The sequence below is a fragment of the Pogona vitticeps genome, chromosome 6 (genome assembly GCF_051106095.1).
Source record: "Pogona vitticeps strain Pit_001003342236 chromosome 6, PviZW2.1, whole genome shotgun sequence".
Taxonomy (NCBI): domain Eukaryota; kingdom Metazoa; phylum Chordata; class Lepidosauria; order Squamata; family Agamidae; genus Pogona; species Pogona vitticeps.
The window spans coordinates 115,734,850-115,757,657 of record NC_135788.1 but is presented as its reverse complement, the minus strand read 5'-3'; the positions used below and the strand labels follow the sequence as shown (position 1 = coordinate 115,757,657).

Sequence of the window (22,808 nt, the reverse complement as noted above, 5' to 3'; positions counted from 1 at the left end):
CAAAATACTCACTTTTAAACCACCACCCCCAGCAGCAAAACAAGGTGTTGAAGCATGGGATTTGTAACAGGATTTCTTTGGCAAGTCTCGGAAAATCTGAACAGAAGAAAACACAGATTTAGCCTCATCTTCTCACCCCCAAAGTGGGTAAAAACATAGGAAGATCCCTTTCCTGGTGTGAGAATCTTGGTGCTTCTAATCAAAGAGGTGTGTGCTTCAAGATATAAACTTGTTATATTATATACAAAGATATAAACTTGTTATATTATATACAAACTTGTATGTTATATACAAACTTGTTTATATCTTCCCAAGATATATCATGCAAAGCAAGTGCTCTTCTACTGGCTGTATCCTTCACATATAGGCTACAAGTAAGTCAGATTTTCAGCAAGATGTTTTATTGGTTCTATCCCAGTATGTGCAAATATGATCATTAAAAAATTACAGAAACCTGTATACAAAGGTTATTTCTAAAGCAGTAAGATTCATAATGATTGGCTACCACTGAATATCAGGTAAAAATTCTTAACTGTTAGAGCAATACAACAATGGAACCAATTGCCTCAGGTGGTAGTGAGCCCTCCAACACTGGAGGCATTCAAGAGAAAATTAGACAACCATCTGCCAGATCTGCTTTGATTTAGATTCCTGCATTGAGTATGAATTGGACTCAATGTTCTTATTGGTACTTTCCAACTCCATTATTCTGTGATTCTAAAACCAGAATACCCTAGTGTAGAATTCAAACAAATAGTTTCAGAACTATAAATATAGACCTGGGCAATGTCTTGACTACTGTATGATGGTTAATGCACCTTATGTAGAAAAGATTTGTTATAACAGATACAGAAATGGATTACAATGCATCAAAAGAACACTGAGGGACCTCAGCAGTGTGTGAGTGAACAGCAGCTGTAATGATACACTGAAAACATTAAGGTTCTGGATTTTTTAAAATTTCCTTTGAAAAGCAAGGAGGCATTGGGATAAAAAAAAATAATCTACCACCCATTCTTGTCTATCGCAAATATTCTGAAAGAAGAGTTGGAGGAAAGCATTGAACAAACACCAACATTAAGATTAAATGCAACATAAAAGGCGTTCACTCGTTTTGCCATAGAATCAGGAAATGCTGAAACAGCAATTGATGCCCCTTGTAGCCAGATTAAGAATTGGAAATACCGAGAAGAGAAAAATGATAATTATAGCAATAATATTTCTAATTATAATCTTCTGTTCCTCAATAAATGATGTTCATTTGGATCTGTCAGATATGCACTTAGCTAACATGGAACCACCATAATCTCTGCTAACATGAGTCTTTGATAACCTCCTGAAAACCTTAGAATGAACAATATATATTCCACAGAGTCTCCTTGGATGCACACCAGATATAGATTTTGCTGCCTTGCCTACTTTTTTTGAGGTAGAGGTACACAATCTGGTGTTTGGAATACCCTGGTCTTATTAGAGGCTGTGTTTTAGGACAGCTTATGATGGTATGTCAGATGCTGGACCATCTTTTATGTCTCTTGTACACCCAACACCGGGAGAGCTAATTATTAATTATAATTAGCATGTCAAATGAAGCTACTCTTATTCCAGGAAACAGAAAGATGATGTCCAAAAAATTCTAAATTAATGCATCAAAGTGAAATCCTATCCATAAAACCAGGTGGTGCACAAATATCATGAAGACAGGGGCATCTTATGGTTTAAAGAAAACCTGCGTACTTACATGATGTCATCAATGAGTTCAAGAGAGGGACGGGCTGTGAAGGATATTGGTTGCGACAAAATGTGTGTCTGAGAAATAATGCCAGCAATGTTGAGTTCTCCTGTCTGGAAATATTTGTGAAGGATTGGGAGAAGGCTGCTAACACTACATTTGATTTCATTAGACAGACATACTGCATGTGGCAATAGTATTAATATCCATACCACCAACAGAACCATTTTTTACTATGATCTTCTTTTTATAAAATATTTCATCCATTTCCCAGTGATAGTCAAGAGAACCAAAGTAGCACAGTTTAAGTTATTCAGCAGATATAATAGGCTGAATGTGGAACAGAAAGCAATCACACTGCTGAAGGCCATTAGCGTTGTCTTCACACAATCTCCAAATGACTAAGAAGAGGTATTAATAGCACAGCATCTGTTTATCCTGGTTCATATTTTTCCTGTGACCACTACCCAGGGACTTGGAGATATATATGTATATTACCATGGTTATTTTTTTAATCACAGTGGAGATGTTTGCTTACACAAAGTTGCAGTTCTTCGCAACCTGGTTTGTTTGCCTTTAGAGGGAACAACATAACCCAGCATCAGTTTGTAAAAGTATATTGCACCTAAAGGAGTAAAGGTGGAAGAAGAGCCTTCGAAAATGAAAAGAGGATATTCCCAAAAGCCAGCAAAGATCACATAATCACATTTTCCCTTTGACACTTGCTGAAATCTACAAAGGTTTAACTTCAAGTATTTCAAATAATTAAGTGATGTTCTTCCAGATTCATTGTTTAACATACGTACTTGTCAAATTCCGAAGAAGCTTTCTAGGTAAGGGCTAACTCCCTGCCCACAAAATAAATCCACAGAGGTACATATAGGCAGGTTTGTTCAAAGCAAGTGAAATTCAATCCAAGCTACAATTAACATATCGTTCAGATGAACTTGAAATTTTTTTGAGGGCAGATTAAGGGAACTTTTTATTACATTTTGTCTTACATTCACAGCATAACTGTAGCTAATTCAAGGATTAAAATGTTATCATACTTTCTATTTTTTTGCAAATTTGACATAAAACTGTGACAAAAATATATTGAACTGAAAAGAAAAGAAAATACAGAAAAAATATGAACACTAAATACAATAATGTCAATACAATCAGACCAATGTATCCACAAGATCAATACTTGTTGTTTCATGTGTACACAGTTTGAAAATATTTAAAATAGTAAAAGAAAAAGAAAAAAAATTTCTAGCATGCATTTACTAGAACTGGTCACTAGAGGGAGAAAGAAAATATACTATGTACTCTTGTTGTTGAAGAATGATCTCTGGCTCCCACTAGTGACCCGTTACAATAATACACATGAAAATACATTTTTCCAAATGTTTTCCTTTTACCATGCTGTGTAGAGCCATGGTCCCCAACCTTGGGCCTCCAGATGTTCTTAGACTACAACTCCCAGAAGCCCTCACCACCACATCTACTGGCCAGGATTTCTGGGAGCTGAAGTCTAAGAACATCTGGAGGCCCAAGGTTGGGGACCACTGGTGTAGAGTATCAGGTATTATCCACAGTTTTCAGCATCTTCAGGGAAGGCTTGGAACCAATTCCCTGTGGATACAGGGCTCCTACTGTACTTACTACAATCAAGCATTATAAATTTGCAATATAAATCTAGTTGCGGCCACCACTAAATAATCTGTAGCTAGTGGGTGTTTTCCTTCCCAAGCCTGGAATCTATATACAGTGGTGCCTCGACTTACGAATGCCCCTACCTACGAACATTTCGACTTACGAACAGCTGTGCTCACCAAATTTTGCTTCGACTTGCGAGCGGAGCTTCAACGTAAGAACAGAAAAAGGCCAGGGAAAAAGGTGGGAAATTCAAACTGTTGGTGGCAAAACAGGCTGCTTCTTTGTAGCTCTTTTGTCCCAATGGTTAGGGAAAGGGATGCGGCGGTGGCCCAGAGCCAGGAGGATGAGCCTGGCTGGGGTTCTTCAGCCACTCACCTCCTGCTCGCTCCTCGCCGCCCTCCATGGACCAATGCTGCTGCTGGTGCCCAACGCCCGCTCTGGAACCAGCACCAGTGGCTGCTTGCCGGGGTGGCCACGTCAGTCCTCACCGCTTCATGCCGCCCTCCACCATTTGACTTTCCTGCCATTGGCTGCAGAGGGCGATGGCGGTCGTAGCAGCAGTGGAAGCCCGGGAGGCTTCGGAGGCTTCAGACTGATAAGGTGCTGCTTTTTAAAAAAGTTTTTGTTGTGTTGGTGGGGGTGAGGGATTGACGGTCGGTGTTGTTTTGGTTTTGGTGGGAATTTTTTGCAATCCCAACATGGGACTTGCTCTGTTTATTTTTATTTATTTACTTATTTATTTATTTACTTACTTATTTATTTATTTATTTATTTATTTATTGGTATTTTTTTAAAATGCTGGAATGGATTAATCCCATTCCCATGCATTCCAATGGGAAATGGTGCTTCGACTTACGAGCATTTCCACTTACGAACATCTTCTGGGATGGATTAAGTTCATAAGTCGAGGCACCACTGTATAGGGGCTTATAAAGTCCAGTTTTGTTTCATATTTGCTAGATCCCATGGAATAAGGATATAATTTAAGAGAACACGAATATTTGCAAACTCTGAATATTTCCAAAATACAGCATTAATAGAAATAAGAAACTCACCTGGCCACTTCGCTGGGAACTTTCAAAAGATTATTAAAAACTTGGTTATTTAGACAGGCCTTCCCAGACTCTAGAACAGTGGTGGTGAACCTTTTTGGGCCTGAGTGCCCAAACTGAAACAACAACAACAACAACAACAACAACAACAACAACAACAACAACAACAACAACAACAACAACAACAACAACCCAGTGGGTGCTGGGCCGTGGTGGCGGTGGAACCAGAAATGGCAGCAGAATGGTGAATCCCAGGCATGGAGGTGCATCGAGACCCCACTCTGGATCGCCTGACAGTGCCAGCTGCTCCGGATCCTGGCTTGCCACCTGTTGAATTGCCAGCACTGCAGCTGCCACTGCCTCCTGAGGTTTGGCTGCAGAAGGTGGGAATAACGATCCAGTGACTTATGGCTTGTGTGCCCACAGAAAGGGCTGAGTGTGCCAGCTGTGGCACAAATGCCATAGGTTCACCATCACTGCTCTAGAACATCCCGATACAGTGGTGCTTTTAATAATTATACTTTCAATCCTTCGCCGCACCTTTATTATTTTATTATTTTAATGTTATTTTATTTAAATTTAACAAAAATTATTTTTTGTTACTTTCACATTTTGTTTCAAGTTGTTATCGATTATTTCCGTATGATTACTTTGTATTATTGTATTTGTAAACCCAGAATGGTCTATGGTAGCCAGATGGGTGGTATAGAAATGGAATGAAATAAATAAAATAAAATATAAATAAACGGACTTTGAAATGAGTGAATTGCTATCTTTATGCACTGTCAGAACCTGAATCTTCCTGAACAGCCACTGTGGAGTCCAATATATTTAAAGTATTGTTTTTCTTTCTTGATCTCAATTTTAAGTCTAAGGCATCCCATATGGGTTCTAATTAGAGATGGGAGTATTTGTATATGAATATCCCTGCATAGGTGGCGATAACAAGGGTCCAGCCCTATGGGGCCGGACAGTCCACTCACCAACCCGCCGCTGCCGTGGATGCTGTGCTTCTTCCAATGGCTTCGCAGATTGTGATTGGCTAGCCACTCCGGGCAGGAGGTGGGAAGACAAATCTTGCTGCAAGGTTGAAGAGTGGCTCGCAGATCGCGATCTTCAGAGCCATTGGAAGAATCGTGGTGGATCAGGGAATGAACCATCTGGCCCCATGGGGCTGGACCCTCATTATCGCCACCTGTGTGGGGATATTCATATACGAATATCCCCACCTCTAATTCTAATACAATTTTTGATTGAATTGGTCTGATGTGGACCAACGTGAACGAGATCTGCTTCAAGGCAAATTACTTTATGCAATTCTAAGACAAAGTTATGGAGTGGTCCACAGTGCACTGTGAACCATATCTGGACAACTAAAAAGAGAGAGAGAAATAACTGACAATGGTTAAGATCCAGTAGTAAGTCAGAACTAGAGTAGGCTCTTGTCAATGGGACAGTAAAGCTACCCGATGCATGATTCCCCCTTTTCTCTGTCTCTCTGCCCTTTTTCCTAGTAAAGTGAGATCTTCAAATGAAGAACCCAGTTGCTTCTCATGAGAACGAGCCTCCCCCTTTTGCAGTGAGAGGCTTGCTCGCTCTTGTTTTCCTGGGCATGTTTAGCCTTGAGAAAAGAAGACTGCGAGGAGATATGATAGCACTTTTCAAAGTACTTGTAACGTAGTCCTACAGAGGAGGGGCAGGATCTGTTCTCCACCATCCCAGAGTGCCGGACACGTAATAATGGGCCCAAGATAGAGGAAGTCAGATTTAGGCTGAATATCAGGAAATTTTTCTTAACTGTTAGAGCAGTATAACAATGGAACCAATTACTTCAGGAAGTGTTGAGTGCTTTAATGCTGTAGGCATTCAAGATAAAATAGGACAGTCATCTTTCCGATCCACTTTGATTTGAATTCCTGCATTGAACAGAATAGCCTTATAGGAGCCTTCCAACTCAATTATTCTGATTCTATAAATATTCTTCCATTCTTTTCCTTACAAGTTGCTTTCTCTAGTTTAGTTCAGGATTGATCACAAAGATGTAACATTTGGATAAAATTTTTTAAAAAACCCAGAAAACCAGCAGTGCAGCTAAGATGCAGAACATCTCCACAGCACATTACCATAATCTCTCGAGACTAAGGGATGCCTAAAAACATGAATTTAGGACAGATGTGTGACTCTCTTGTGTGCGGCGTTGATTGGATAGACTGAAGTAGAAATAGGGACATTTTTCTCCCCCCCTTCCCTGGACTTTCCTTTTCTTTTTCTCAATTCACTCTTGTGGGCATTTATTTACAGAACTCCCCCCCTTGGAGGCAGTGCCTGTGTGCGTGTGCCAGAGTTGGTGGCCAACCAACATGAACTACTGTACAGTGGGGTCTTGACTTAAGAACGGCTCGAGTTAAGAACATTTTGACTTACAAACCACTCTCATAGGAAAATATTGACTTGACTTACATACTTAGATTTGAGTTACGAACTGAAAAAAAAACCACGTGGGAGGCAGGGAAAGTGCAAAATTTGAACTTTCAGTTAACTGTTGGCCAGTGAAAAGGGTCCCTGTCTGCTTCCTCACTCCTCCCAGGGTTTAGAGAGTGGATTGGGAGACAGTCTTCAGACTGCCTGGTACTTGTACTGCCTGGACTGTATTTTCCCTGCCTTCCCTGAACCTTTCTTGACCTAAGAAAAAAAGAAACAAAATATCCCCCTCTAGTGGTCGAAGCCAGAATAGCAGCTTCCCATTAGTTTCTATGGACAGAAAAGAGCAGATACGGATCAAATGGTTCTCAATGCATTCCTATGGGAAATGCAGATTTGACCTGAGAACTTTTTGACTTGAGAACCACCTTCCAATACGGATTAAGTTCTCAAGTCAAGACCCCACTGTAATTGGTTATAGAAAGTGAGTGGACACATTTAGGAAACTAGGCTACTGACTAGCGACACCCCCTTGTCCTGATAAATACTTTATACCATTCTTCTCCTTGTTGTTAATATGTGATTCATTGGAAACCAAGCCCTGTGAGGAAGGATTGAAATAACTGGGCATGTTTAGCTTGGGGGGGGGGGAAGACCAAGATGAGATATGATAGCACATTTTAAATATTTGAAAGATACTCATACAGAGGAAACCAGAATGAGGCTGAATATCCGGAACAGAACCAGTTACCGTGGGAGAGGATAAGTGCTGTAATGCTGGAGGCCTTCAAGAGAAAATTGGACAACCACTTGTTAAATCTGCTTTGATTTAGATTCCCTCATTGAGCAGGAAATTGGACTCAATGGCTTTATGGCAGGGGTCAGGGAACTTTTTTATCTTTTATCCCCCCCAAAATTTATATACGCCAACATTACTCCACCCCCTCCCAGCATCGCCCCTCTGCTCTCCCCCTTCCCCGCCTCTGCGCTTGCCCGGGACCTGCGCCCGCCACCTGAGCAGCCAGTCTGGAGCAGCCACACCATTGGGAAATCGCGTCCTTGGCGAGGGGAACTGGGCACCGCAGGGCCGGCAGGTCCACCAGCCATGAGCTCAGGTGAGGCGGGGTGGGAAGGGGGGCCTCCTCACCAGTGCAGCGGGTGCAGGCAGGAAGGAGAGCCCCAGCCGGGGCTCCACCAGGCAAAGAGTCCAGCTGGCCCAGTCCACACACCCCCACTTTGGAATCGAAGAGGGCAGGTGGGTGCCCTGTGCAGTTCCTCGCCGGGACTCGCTCTCCCCGCGATGGAATGCCCGCCTACACACAGTATCATCAGAAATAAAATGCCTGGATGTAATGAGGATGGTCATGCTGCCACAACCGTCCTCATTACCCCCAGGATTTTCATTTTTACCCCATTTGGGGTAATTTACCCCTGTTCCCTGACCACTGCTTTATGGGCTCCTGCCGACTCAGTTATTGTATGATTCTACGAATAGTGCCATTGAAGAAACCCCTGCCTGAAGCCAACTACCGGCTGTTTTTAGTCACACAGTGGTACACCACAATTTCTCTAAGGACCTCCAGTTTTTGTTGTCTCACTATGGTTCCATAGTCAGTGGGGAAGTGTGTCAAAGAAGCATTGCTCTGATTTGTGCTAGTCCGTGAGATGGCACACTTGGGCAAGTTATACTACCGATTGTGTAAATAAAGGAGATATCGTTTACATAGCTTACACAAAATTTACCGGGACATGGGTTCTGTTGGGAATGCAAAGATGGAAGGGACCTTGACCTACAATCTGAAGTTACCCACATTCACAAAGCCAATGACATTGTATAGCCCCCCATTGGATCCAATATACATTTGTTCTCCATGTTTGCCCCCCCCCATCGAGATGTGTCTGAATACAAGTTATCTTCGGACATCCAGGAACAACAGACCCAGGCTATCTCTAAATCAGCTCAGGGTTGGTTGGTCTTGATTTGTAAAGCAAATATTTAGATACAAATTGAATTTGATGAGAGTAGATACACATGATTCTTAGTACATTGTCCTTGTAAGGCCTCTGTCTCCTGTGGGCTGAACAGAACAGACATTGGCAGAGATGTGATAAACATGTTTTCTTCCACTGTGTCACAGAGAACCTAAAACGTGAAACACGGCCAACTCTGCAATTACCTTTTTTTAAAATCGTGTATAATTGTGACTTTCAGCTCTTTGTAGCCCTAGAGACTTTCAGTCCTTACTCAAAATCCACAGACCAAGACTGGAATATTTTATTAATGCCTCTTTCTTCGACTTCTAGAGCTTGTGCCATGGACTTAGATAGTTCGCTCCATCTAATCATTGCATTTCTGCAGCACAGGCTTCTCACTTGAAATCAAGAAAGCGGTTTATCCTTTGGTTTTACTTAGTAAGGCAGCTGCACAAGAGTGTATGGCAACAGATCTGCTGTCCACAATGGTATACGGTGAAGTAGTTACAACTGTAAAGTTGATTTCATTGCTGCTGCCCCAAGTGTTGGGTGAGGGTTCAGTGGCTCAGTGTTTCATCATGAAATCTCTTCCCATTCTTCACCAGTATTATCAGTTAGGGGATGTCCTCATTGCCGGGATTATGTCTCAGGGCTTTATATTTTCAAATCAAATTACCTTTGTGAAAAAACCATCTGAAGAACTTTTCGATGAGTATATGTAAGTAATATACCTCCCCCACCCATATATAGTGCCTGAAACTAAATGTAGTTCTTCATTCCAACTTGTGGTCAGTTTGTAAATTCCTGTTTACTCACCAGACTGACTCTAGCTGAGATTAAAATTAGGACACGGTACCTCTGTACCCCTCAACTCAGCTGACATTTAAACCCAGTGGGGTTAAGGCAATGTGAAATATTTTTCTTGTAGCTTCCACGAAGTGTACATTAAAAAAATTCAGTCTCTTTCCTCTGGGAAACAAAGCACACATAGCTACAAAGAACTCTTCCAATGCATGATTCTTGTGAAGGAACGATTTCTGTTATTTTCATCGTTTGTATAATGTTGCTTAATTAGCACACAAAAATGTGTTCTATTCTCATGTTGTGAGACTCACAATACATATCAGCCTCTTGGATGCTGAAGAAAATATTGATTACTGCTGTGGTGTTATAGAGGAAAGTAGAATTTTCTGTCCATGTTGCTACACTTTTCTTCAAAGAAAGGTATGCACAGAGAATCTAATATATCACAAATTTCCCAATTGAATTTAATTGGAAGACTAGGAGTTGTCTTCTGTTTATAATTTGTTATGTGATTTCCCCAATGACTGCCATAGATCATTCTAACAGAGTTCTGTATGCAACATTTTGAGATGAAGACACTGTGGTTTAATTCAGTGGTTCTTAACCTTTGTTACTCGGATGCTTTTGAACTGCAACTCCCAGAAACCCCAGTCAGGACAGCTGGTGGTGAAGGCTTCTGGGAGTTGCAGTCCAAAACTCCTGAGTAACCCAAGGTTAAGAACCAGTGGTTTAATTGACATATTTCTGTTATTATTTATTTTCATTCTTTTTCAGACCTTACTTCTTTGTACATTTGCTGTTTATTTAATTATGCTAAGAAAAGTGTATAAACATAGTGACTCTCCAACTCTTCTGGACCCCATTTTTGTTAACCACTGTGTGACTAGAAATTCAGCCAATGTTGGTGACACCTGCCTCTTTCAGATAATAACAATAACCTTTAATGTCAATTCACAACATGTGTGTAATATTAGAAAAGGCTGGATCTATAGAAGCTTCTTCATAGGCATAATTCAACTATGGGTTCAAACCAAGGCAGCATCTTTGAGGCACACCTTTCTCAGTTAAATTTACAGTACATTGCTTTACTGCAGCACAGTGAAACAAAACTGTATTCCTTTGAATAGTTTCTACAGATTGATACATGGGCTATGTAGTAGCACTGAGAGTCATGCTAGAGGTGGGATTAAAGTAATATTTCACCACTTTTAATGATCTTGCAGGAATTCCGAAATTATTCTCCTCATCTCATGAGAACAGCAAAGTATTTTGTTGCATTCATATGATGGAGGAGGAGAAGTAGAACTTTTTTTAGCATGTTGGGCAAAACTGCACACAATGACACTTGAATGGAGATCATGCTTCCGTGCAAACAGCACAACTGATGCCAAATGGGGATGATCTCTGTCGCATCCACCCCGTGTTCCTTGTTTATTCCTTAAACACAGGCTCACCCCCTGGATGTGTTTTCTCTTTACACACTGCCACCAAGTATTATTCACACAATACCAATTACGTATTTCAGACACGTGTGCTGCCAGTTATAACAGGTTTATTGAACTTTTAAGTTTGAGAATCACAGGAGTAAATTATAGGTGTTCTTCTACTGTTATGTCAGTCACAAATGGAAAATCACAGATGTTCAGGATCATTCATTAAATAGGATTTGGTTATGCATGGGTTTGAATGCATTTTTATTCACAACAACAATATACTTTTACTAATTATCTATTCCCTATTCCTTATAACTCTTTCCCTATTCTCTCCGTCACTCCAACTGTCCAATCTATGTATTAACCTTCTCAATTTGATCTCCTAACTCTCCCTCTTCCAATCTCTATCTATCTCTTCCTCCTCTCTAACTCTCTGTCATTCTAACTCCTCAACTGTCCCTTTGGCTCCGCCCCTACTGCCCTATCATAGGCTCCTGCCTTTTGAGCTTACATGATAGACAGACAGGAGTGACGTGATGTGATGGCATCCCGCCACAGTTGCATTCACATTTAGGCATTGGCATTGATCATTGTTAGCACCTTTGTAATGAGGGTGAAAGAGGAGAGTGCAAAAAACGGCCTGAAACTCAACATCAAAAAAACTAAGATAATGGCCACTGGTCCCATCACCTCCTGGCAAATAGAAGGGGAAGATATGGAGACAGTGACAGATTTTACTTTCTTGGGCTCTATGATCACTGCAGAAAATTAAAAGATGCCTGCTTCTGGGGAGGAAAGCGATGACAAACCTTGACAGCATCTTAAAAAGCAGAGACATCACCTTGCCAACAAAAGTCCGAATAGTCAAAGCTATGGTTTTTCCTGTTGTGATGTATGGATGTGAGAGCTGGACCATAAAGAAAGCAGACCGCCGAAGAACTGATGCCTTTGAATTGTGGTGCTGGAGGAGGCTCTTGAGAGTCCCCTGGACTGCAAGGAGAACAAACCTATCAATTCTAAAGGAAATCAACCCTGAGTGCTCACTGGAAGGACAGATCCTGAAGCTGAGGCTCCAGTACTTTGGCCATTTCATGAGAAGAGAAGACTCCTTGGAAAAGACCTTGATGTTAGGAAGGTGTGACGGCAAGAGGAGAAGGGGACGACCGAGGATGAGATGGCTGGACAGTGTCTGCGAAGCAACCAACATGAAATTGACAGACCTCCGGGAGGCAGTGGAAGATAGGAGGGCCTGGCGTGCTCTGGTCCATGGGGTCACGAAGAGTTGGACACGACTACACGACTAAACAACAACAAGCACCCTTTTGCATAAGCAGGTAGCCATTTTGTGCTTACTATCTCCATATGTTTTGTTTCTCAAAGGGAAGGGATGCGAGTTTCACACAAAGGTAGCATGCACAAGTTATGGGGACATTGACACTAGTACAGCTTCTTTTGCTCTCATCTAGATGAGAAGAACAAGGCAAAATTATTGCTGAGGTGTCTGCTGAAGTCGATAAACCATTTAATGAGCATGAATGCATTCCTAGGTTAAATTTGTGTACTGGAAAATCAACATTCCAATGTTTACACGCTTGTCATTGAATTATAGGCAAACAACTCTCTTTTTTGCACAGTGTCTTATACACTGATGTGAAATGAAGTCAACCAATGTAAAGAGAATTGAATTCCTCATGTGAAGAGGCCACAGTATCTGTCTTTCTTTGCAGGATTATGACACACCTCTATCAACATATCGTGGCCTTTGCATTTGCTGTGAACGAGGTCAATAAAAATAAGCAAATATTATCTAATACATCTTTGGGTTTTCACCTGTATAATGGCTACTCCACTGCAAGGTGGATTTATTTTGCCTCATTAGAGTTACTCTCTCGGCAAAGTAGGTTTATCCCTAATTACAACTGTGCTGTTGAGAATATTCCTATATCTGTCATTGGCGGACCTACCTATCTTTTCTTTTTCCACATTTCCAATATTCTCTCTACGTACAAAATGCCACAGGTAAGACATGTGATAGGGCGGAAAGAGTTACTAAGTACAATTTAAAAAAAAAATAAGGAAAATATGATAAGAATGCTTGTTCAGTAATGTCACATAGGAGAATAAGACTTCCGTCATCACAGGGACATCAGTCCTTAAAAATATTTGCTGGGCTGATAATATAAGCTAGACTTGAAAGTTCCTTTAAACACTCTGTAGTGTGTAACCTTCTAATGCTTTTATTCAGCAATTTCGAAGACATATCATGATTATTAACCTTTCAAAGATCGTTGCTATGTGAGAGAACTATGTTGGAAAGGATTTTATATCTGTTTCCTCAAGCTACTATAAACTTGTTATGTGTTATCAAGTTGATTTTGGCATATGGTGACCTGAACAGAATTTTCAAAGTACAGTGGTGCCCCGCTAGACGCTTACCCTGCTAAACGACAAAATCGCTGTACGATGACTTTTGCAATTGCTATACAATGGTTCCTATGGGGTTTTTCGTTTAACGACAATTAGGTCTGTGCTTTGTGAACCGATTGTTCGCAAGACGACGATTTAAAACAGCTGATCGGCGGTTCGCAAAATGGCTCCCCGCTGTTTTCTGGACCTATTTTCACAAGACAGCGATCGCAGAATGGCTTCTCTATGGGCTATCATTGCAGGATGATCAGGTATTTCCTCCATTGGAATGCATTAACTGGTTTTCAATGCATTCCATTGTTTTTTTTGCCCACGTGACAATGATTTCGCTGTACAGCAATTTTAATGGAACCAATTATCGTCCTCATGCGGGGCACCACTGTATGTGAAATGTTCAAGGAGTGGCTTACCCATGTGCACATGGACTCCTGAATACTGATCTATTCACTGCTCCAAAATGGCTCCTTCTTGTATTAAGAGACATAAAAACAACACGTACCTGTGCATGTATGTATTCATTAAAGTGTTTAATAGCATTCCTTTCTCTTGGAAGAGGGATCTAATGCAGAAAATATCTGCTCCTCCTGGAAAAATATATTGTACATAAAAAGATGAGTTCTTGGTTGAACTCATTTCTAATTTAAACTGCTGTTTCTTATTTAAACTCCCTCTGTAGTTCAACTACGGATCTTCTCCTGTGCTCGGTAGTGACTCCCAAAGTGTGTTCCTCCACTGGATGTTCCCAAGGAGTCTTCAGTATGATGGGATTCTCCAGTTACTCCTCCATTTTGGATGGACATGGGTAGGGGTGATGACTGAACAGGAGGAAAATTCAGAGAAATTCATACATAACGTTCTTCCCACGTTTGCTGAAAGAGGTATTTGCTTCGATTTTATAGAAAGGATGCCGAAGGTAACATTTTCTAATGATGCCACTGTGGTGGTAGAGAAAGGTTTCGAAACAGTCATGAATGTGATGAGAAGCACAGCTAACATTGTGATTGTTCATAGTGATATTCACAACATTTTATTATTGAGATGCATCCCTGTGATTGCAGAAATGGAGGATATACCTCTGCAAGGTAAGCAGAAAGTTTGGATCATGACAGCCCAGATGGATTTCATCTCAAGCAGTTTTCAGAGGAGCTGGGATTTAAATATCTTCCATGGCGCTCTATCCTTGGCCATGCACTCAAAGGATCTTCTGGGGTTCCGGGAATTTCTTCAGATGAGAACCCCGACCTTGGTAAAAGAAGATGGATTTCTCAGGGCTTTCTGGGAAGATGTATTTCTTTGTTCTTTCTCCCAGCCTTCCTTAGACCACAAAGTTGGGAAGGTCTGCACAGGTGATGAGAAACTGGAGACTCTGCCTGGGTCTGTTTTTGAACTTAGCATGAGCGCCAACAGCTACAGCATCTACAACACAGTCTATGCTGTGGCCCATGCATTGCATCTCATGCATTCATCCAAAGTCAAATACAATGCAAATGTAGACAGTGTAAATTGGAAACATTGGAATCATCAGCCTTGGCAGGTAATCTCCTTATCAGTTTAATGGGTGCAGTAATAGGTCATTTTTTTAATGGAGCTGTCTTTCAGGGAACAGACGGCTGTGTTTTAATTACCACTCTTGTATCAGTGAAACAGGCCTTCCATGGACACAAGAAGATTTTCTACATAGAGAAGGAGCTCCCAAACTGTACAGCATTTCAAATATTTAAAAAGAAGAAGAAATAGAGAGTATAATGTAGCTGGAAACCCCTAAGGAGGTTTTCTCTATAAACTATACAGTACTATGCTTGAAATCTTAATTGTAAGAGGAATGTGGCTTTCCTAGACCACTGAGCCGTGAGGGTTGGAAGGACTTCTTGCTGTCTAGGAAAGTATTTATTTTATTTATTTATTTGATTTATATACTCCCCATCTGACAGCCAAAGGCCTGCCTGCCTGCCTGCCTGCCTGCCTGCCTGCCTGCCTGCCTGCCTGCCTACCTACCTACCTACCTACCTACCTACCTACCTACCTACCTACCTACCTACATACATACATACATACATACATACATACATACATACATACATACATACATACATACATACATAATTCTGTGGTTCAGAGGGTATGTAATAGGGCCCCTTGAATCTTCCAATTCAGAGGTAATCTTCAATGGAGAACCTGGGGTCATAACCATCTTGGAATGCATTATACAACCTGAAGATTACCCACAGGATTCATTGGGGCCAACGGCTGCTTGTGGGGAAGAATACAAATATGCCCATATGCAATAGGTCCATTCTGGTAACCAAGTGTATAAGGACTGTATATATTAGGATTCTGGCTGGTGTGGAAGATATTGTACATCATATGGCAAAAATGTGTTATAAACACATTTGTGTTTATTTGCCCAATAAATCATGTTACTCTAAAAATACTCTGTATTTTTGAAGGCTTTCACAGCTGGGATCCGATGGTTGTCGTAGGTTTTTCGGGCTCTTTGGCCATGTTCTTAAGGTTTTTCTTTCTAATGTTTCACCAGTCTCTGTGGCTGGCATCTTCAGAGGACAGGAGTCAGAACTCTGTCTGTGCTCTGGTGCAGTTTGTGGGATCGTTGAGTAGTTATAGCTGTGGGATCAGCTTTTTGTCCTTTTCAGGAGATTGGATAGTCCCACAGCTATAAATACTCAATGATCCCACAAACTGCACCAGAGCACAGAGTTCCGACTCCTGTCCTCTGAAGATGCCAGCCACAGAGACTGGTGAAACATTAGAAAGAAAAACCTTAAGAACATGGCCAAGGAAATTGGATGATTATGGTCATCAGTGTTTCTTTTGTTTTGAGTGTATTGTTGTGATCAGGGAGACAGATGATCCGTCACTGTGATTGATGGGTGTCATTAGCTGGTCTTTTGTGTGCAGTAATCACCGATCTTGTGGCTGGGTAGAGTTTTTTGACCTTGTGTAGGCTGTATTTTTCAGTGTTGGGAGCTGGGTTTTGTTGAGTTTTAGACTTTCTTCTTTTTTTGTTGAAGCTCTGCTGGTGTTTGTGGATTTCAATGGCTTCTCTGTGCAGTCTGACATAATGATTGCTGGTGTTGTCCTTTATTTCAGTATTTTGAAATAGAATTTCATGACCAGTTTTTTTCAGGGCATATTCTGCTACTGCCAATTTTTCCAGTTGCTTTAGTCTGTAGTGTCTCTCATGTTCTTTGACTCTGATGTGGATGCTGCGTTTTGTGCTTCTAATATATACTGGCCACAACTGCAAGGTATTCGGTATACTCCTGCAGTGGTGAGGGGGTCCCTTTTGTCCTTTGCTGACCGTAACATTTGTTGTATTTTTGTGGTGGGCCTGAATACTGTTTGTAGGTTGTGTGTTTTTCAAAAGTTTCCCCATGCAGTCCGTGACCCCTTTAATGTATGGCAGAAATACCTTATTTGTGGGTGGCTGTTTTTCTTCTTCAGTTTGGTGTTGTTTTCTTGGTTTGATGGCTCATGTAATCCATCAAACATCCCTCAAGACTCTTCCTTGCTTTTATTATTTATTAGTTTTATTTTTATGCCACATTTCTCACAACAAGGGACCCAGAGTGGCTCACAACATTAAAATTCGCACAATTGAAAACACAATAAGTTAAATATTAAAATATAAATTAAACAATACATGATTTAAAATACAATTAAAAGATTTAAACATGAAAATATTAAAACGATTAAAATTTCTCCTGAAATGGGGTTCAGGGATTCAGTTATAATTGTTAATTTTGCCCCAGCACGCTAATTCTAAACATGCTGAAAGCGTATTTACACTTCTGCCATTAGACTTAGATTTTCACTTCTCTAGCCCTCATGTCTAAAAGGCTTTGGATGTCATTTATTTTACTTCATAACTTATGTTTTTTCCCTTTTCTGTTCATTTAGCTGCACCAGTTTCTCAGAGGTTTGTCATTTAACAATAGCGCCATGGACGAGATTTCCTTTGACCAAAATGGGGACTTAATAGCGGCATTTGATATTATCAGTTGGGTGGTATTGCCAAATGAATCCTTTCGTAGAGTAAAACTTGGGATGATGGATCCACAGGCTTCTCTGGGGAAGAGCCTCACCATTCATGAAGAGATTCTGACTTGGCCTGACAGGTTCAACCAAGTAAGCTCAGTTTTAAAGTCTATCTAGATGTTTTCTGGGGCTTTCAGAAAAAGATGAATAATTATTCTCTCACTACATTTGTATCTCAGGGACCAGCTAGGTGTGATATGACAGATCCTTAACTGGTAACAGTAGTTTTAACTCACTTCTCAAAGCTTTGATTCAAATTATGCATGGCAAATATGCAGGAAAACCAGGTTGTCCACTTGAAAAGTGGAACAAAGTGCTGAGATTTTGACTTCCTTAATATTCAAATGAATCTAGCGGATCCATGCATCAGTATTGGGAAGTATTTAAAAAATTAACAGAAGAGGTTCTTATCAGTGATCTTTTTAAAAATACATCCGGTTTAAATAGCACTACTTTACTGCAGGAGTGGGCAGCAGGAGGACCACATGTAATCCACAGCACCTGACCCTGTCCAAATGGCTATGAGTTCAGGCTTGAATTTAAACTATTTTAGACCAGTAGAGGGTACAAGCCCCTTCATGGATTGCTGCCATGTTGTGGCGAAGGGGCTTGAGTAATTCAGAGAAGCTATGGACTATGCCACACAGGGACACCCAAGATGGACAGGTCATAGTGGAGAATTCTGACTAAACGCAATCCACCTGGAGCAGGAACTGGCAAGCCATTCCAGTATCTTTGCAAAAACAACAACAACAACAACAACAACAAAACCCTCAGTGGACAGAAACAAAAGGCTAAAAGATATGACGCTGGAAGATGAACCCCTCAGGTTGGAAGGTTCACTCAGACCCTTGCGACGCTCCCCCCACCCCCATGGAGCCAGCGGGGGTGAAATCGCCAGCTTCCAGGACCTTTTCTGAGCCTTTCAAGCCTCACAAAAGGTCCTGGAAGCTGGTGAGTTTGCCCACGCTGGCCCCGTGGGGGTGGGGGAGCGTCGCAAAGGTTCTGGAAGGCTCACTCGGACCCTTGGGAGGCTCCCCCCACGGGGCCAGTGGAGGTGAAATTGCCACCTTCGCTCCATAAGATGCACAGACTCCCCCCCACTTTTTTGGGGGGAGGGAAGTGCGTCTTATGGAGCAAAAAATACGGTAAGTTGAAGTACCTACACACAGTGAATAAAAACAATAATCCAGAAATTATAGCAGACTTGTAAACCAGCATGCAAAGTAAATCTCTTTGAAATAAATGTTGAGGGTGTCACTATGTGTCCCAAGGTTTTTAACATAACAACAGGATGAGTGGAGTAATGGTAAAGTTCCCACTGTACCAAAAGATATTGGCAGATGCTGCATAAAACATTGTCTTTATAAGTAAAACCGTTCTACCATATGATCACATCTGCATTTCATTACTGTAAATTCATAGATGGGCCAAAGAAATGGAACATGAAAACCATACTCTTTTTCCTTTCTGAGCAGACCCGTCCCCTTTCCCTGTGCAACGACCATTGCCAGACCGGCTACAGAAAGGCCAAGAAGGAAGGGCAGCCATTTTGCTGTTACGATTGCCTTCCATGTCCAGAAGGGAAGATTTCAAACCAGAAAGGTAAGGAACACCATATTGCTTGTAGGCTCTATGAACTGTATAGCTGTTCTTCTATCCATCACCGAAAATGATGGTGGGGTGGGACAGAAGAGAGGGATTCCATCCTGTTGCGATGGAGGTAAGCAGAATAGTTCGCATTGCACCAGAAGTTCACTTTAAGCCAGAATTCAGGAATGATACATCCTTCATTGGACTCCAACCACCTATTACTATATACTCTTCATTAGACATGCCAAAACAGAAGCAATGTAGATATTGAAGGAGTTGATTTCAAAGTCCTGTTGAGGATTTAAACTGAAGCACAATTGAATAAATTACAGCAGTGAATTGCTGCTAATGATAATCACTCACATTTCTGGTTTTGTGCTAAGTTGAAAACGGGAATGAAAGTACAGTGGTGCCCCACTTAACGATTGCCTCGTTAAATGACAAAACCGCTATACGACAACTGTTTTGCAATCGCTTTTGTGACCGCAAAACGATGTTTTAGTAAGCAAAATCCGCTTTGTGACGATTGGTTCCCTGCTTCGGGAACTGATTCTTCGCATTACAAAGTTTTTAAAACAGCTGATTGGCGACTTCAAAATGGCTGCCCGCTGTGTAAAATGGCTCCCCACTGTGTTTTTGGATGGATTCCTCGCAATACAGGCACCTAAAATGGCCGCCACTATGGAGGATCTTTACCGGATGGTGAGTTTTTCAGCCCATTGGAACACATTGAATGGGTTTTGAATGCGTTTCAATGGGATTTTTTATTTTGTTTAACAAGGATTTCGCTCTACAGTGATTTTCCTGGAACGGATTATCCTCGTTAAGCGAGGCACCACTGTACTACACATTTGATTGTTTTTGCTGCAATTGTGCAATTAGTTTCACCAAATTCTCAGGAGGAATCTGGCTAATGTCTTGAGAAAGATATGGGAATGGCTGATCACATGTTGTCCTATTGTTAATTGTTCTGACCTTTGCAGAGTTTATTCTTGAGTTCTACAATGTTCAATTTGTAGAACTGCCAGGTATGCAAGGGTATTTAGAAATATATTTCTTTTTCAGATATGGATTTCTGTTTTGAATGCCCTGCAAAACAATACCCGAACAAAGAGAAAAATGGATGCCTTCCAAAAGCAATCACCTACCTGTCGTATGGAGAATCTTTAGGTATTGTCTTAGCCACTGTTGCTCTGATCTGTTCCTTCCTCACAGCTGGGGTGCTTGGCATTTTCCTGAAATACCAGGACACTCATATTGTCAAAGCCAACAACCGCAAGATCTCCTACCTTCTTCTCCTAGCACTCCTGCTCTGCTTCCTTTCCGCTCTGCTCTTCATTGGCCCACCGAATAAGGTGACATGCCTTCTTCGGCAAACTGCTTTTGGGATGGTCTTCACGGTGGCCGTTTCTTGCATCTTGGCCAAAACCAGCATTGTGGTTCTTGCTTTCGTGGCCACCAAGCCAGAGTCCAGCATGAAGAAATGGGTGGCAAAAGAGTTGGCCTACTCCATTGTTCTCTTCTGCTCCCTTATTCAAGCTACCATTTGTATAGTGTGGCTAGTCACCTTTCCCCCATTCATAGACTTTGATATGCACACAATGGCCACAGAAGTTGTCCTTCAATGTAATGAAGGTTCAACAATCATGTTCTACTGTGTGCTAAGCTTTATGGGTTTCCTGGCCATAATCAGCTTGTGCGTTGCTTTCCTGGCCAGAAAGTTACCAGACACTTTTAACGAAGCCAAGTTTATTACGTTCAGCATGTTGGTCTTTTGCAGCGTTTGGGTGTCCTTTGTTCCAACCTACCTGAGCACCAAGGGGAAATATATGGTTGCTGTGGAGGTTTTCTCCATCTTGACTTCCAGCATTGGTTTGCTTGGTTGCATCTTCTTTCCCAAATGTTATGTAATGTTACTGAAGCCAGAGCTGAATGAAAAGGGACAATTAAGAAGATTTTTAAAATAGACACTTGGTCTGGCACAGCTAAATGTTCTCTATTCAGGCATAATAAACTGTAGGTGTGGCGAAGAAACCGTGATGCATGTACCGATTCTTTCCCCACTCCACTCCTGATGCACATATCAATCCTCTGCATGGCACTTTTACCATGTACAGTCGTGCCCCACATAGCGACGATAATCCATTCTGAAAAAATTGCCGCTATACGGATTCATCGCTACGTGGGGCAAAAAAACCATATAGGAACGCATTAAAACACGTTTAATGTATTCCTGTGGGGGAAAAACTCACCTTTAAGCGAAAATCCTCCATCTAGTTGCCATTTTTGCTGCCTGGTAAGCGAGGAAAGGGCGCGAAAGCACAGCGGGCAGCCATTTTTTCCAGCGGCCATTTTGGAACTGCTGATCAGCTGTTAGAAAACGGGCCATTTATGATGATGGGGGGAACATCGCAATGCGATCGCAAAAACGATCGCAAAATCTTCTTTGCTATGCAGATTCATCATTAAACGGGGCACCTGTTAAGCGAGGCACCACTGTACAGGAAACACTCCCAATTCAGAGGGGAACATAAGTGAAGAAGAGTGAAATTCTGCTGCAATTTCTTATCTCAGACTAGAGAAAGCAGTCAGATTCTTTCCTCCCTCTGTTGCTCACGGTCCCAATGAGTATGACAAGAAACGTATGGGGGAAAAAATTCTTGTTGCTATACCTGGTTAAAGACTTAGTCATACACGGAATAGACTCACTGGAACAGGTTGCACTGACTTCAAGTAACAATAATAAACAGTCAAACTCTTCTTTGCTAGTGTCTTTCATGAAATCCATTTTCTTTTGCTGGGCTTGTTTTTTTCAACTGAAGAAAACTGTGAAACCCCAACAGATTTCTTCAGCGAAGTTTAAAAAGGCCAATGAAGTTTGGATTTGGCTGTGGGTTTCATTTATCCACCTCTATCAATAAATACCTTCTAAATCAATTGTCCGTAGAGACACGCACCAGATTTGGAGAAACATGTCCAAGTAAGGCAGAAGATGAATATTGGTGTGATTCTAGATCAGCTCCAGGGCAGTACAGTCAGACCCCTGTATCCACAGGAACAATATTTGCAATTTCATGTATCCACAGTTTGAAAATATTAAAAGAAAAATAATAAAATATCTGTTTTCAGCACATATTTACCAGAACTGACCACTAGAGGGAGGCAGAAACTATGCTATGTGTTCGTGTTGTTGAAGAATGGTCTCTGGCTCCCACTAGTGGCCCGTTCTGATAATACATGTGAAAATGCTTTCTTCTTGGTTTTTTTTCCTTTTACAATGCTGTGTATAGTATTTGCTTTAATGCACTTTTTAAAGCATCTTGGGGGGGGCTTGGAACCAATTCCCCATTGATACAGGGCTCCTACTGTACTCACTATAACCAATTCACTGTAACCGAATGTTGGAGTGGGTTGTGGCCGGGCAACTCCAGCCGCTGCTGGATGAAATGGATTTTCTGGATCCATTTCAATCAGGTTTCGGGCTAGGTTTTGGTACGGAGACTGCCTTGGTCGCCCTGTACGATGACCTTTGCCAGGAGAGAGAAAGGGGGACTGTGACCCTGTTGACACCCATGGACCTCTCAGCGGCTTCCAACACCATCAACCATGGTGTCCTTCTGGAAAGGCTAGCTGGGTTCGGCAGCTGCCCCCAGACTATGGAACGCCATCCCAATT

At 41.5% G+C, this 22,808-nt stretch overlaps 1 protein-coding gene across 1 annotated transcript; it reads left to right on the top strand.

Annotated features, from left to right (window-relative positions):
- The first annotated feature begins 9,305 nt into the window (after positions 1 to 9,305).
- Positions 9,306 to 21,100, top strand: LOC110070351 (vomeronasal type-2 receptor 26-like). Its single transcript, XM_078378798.1, has 6 exons — positions 9,306 to 9,538; positions 12,785 to 13,076; positions 14,161 to 15,018; positions 17,403 to 17,630; positions 19,019 to 19,145; positions 20,199 to 21,100. The coding sequence occupies exons 1-6, from the start codon at positions 9,306 to 9,308 to the stop codon at positions 21,098 to 21,100; spliced, it is 2,640 nt and encodes an 879-aa protein (XP_078234924.1).
- Positions 21,101 to 22,808: the final 1,708 nt, after the last annotated feature.

Coding starts and splice junctions, on each gene's coding strand:
- LOC110070351 (XM_078378798.1), top strand. CDS start 9,306: ATGGTATACGGTGAAGTAGTTACAACTGTAAAGTTGATTTCATTGCTG. Junction 15,019..17,402: donor GGAATCATCAGCCTTGGCAG/GTAATCTCCTTA, acceptor CTGTTCATTTAG/CTGCACCAGTTTCTCAGAGG. Junction 17,631..19,018: donor GGCCTGACAGGTTCAACCAA/GTAAGCTCAGTT, acceptor CTTTCTGAGCAG/ACCCGTCCCCTTTCCCTGTG.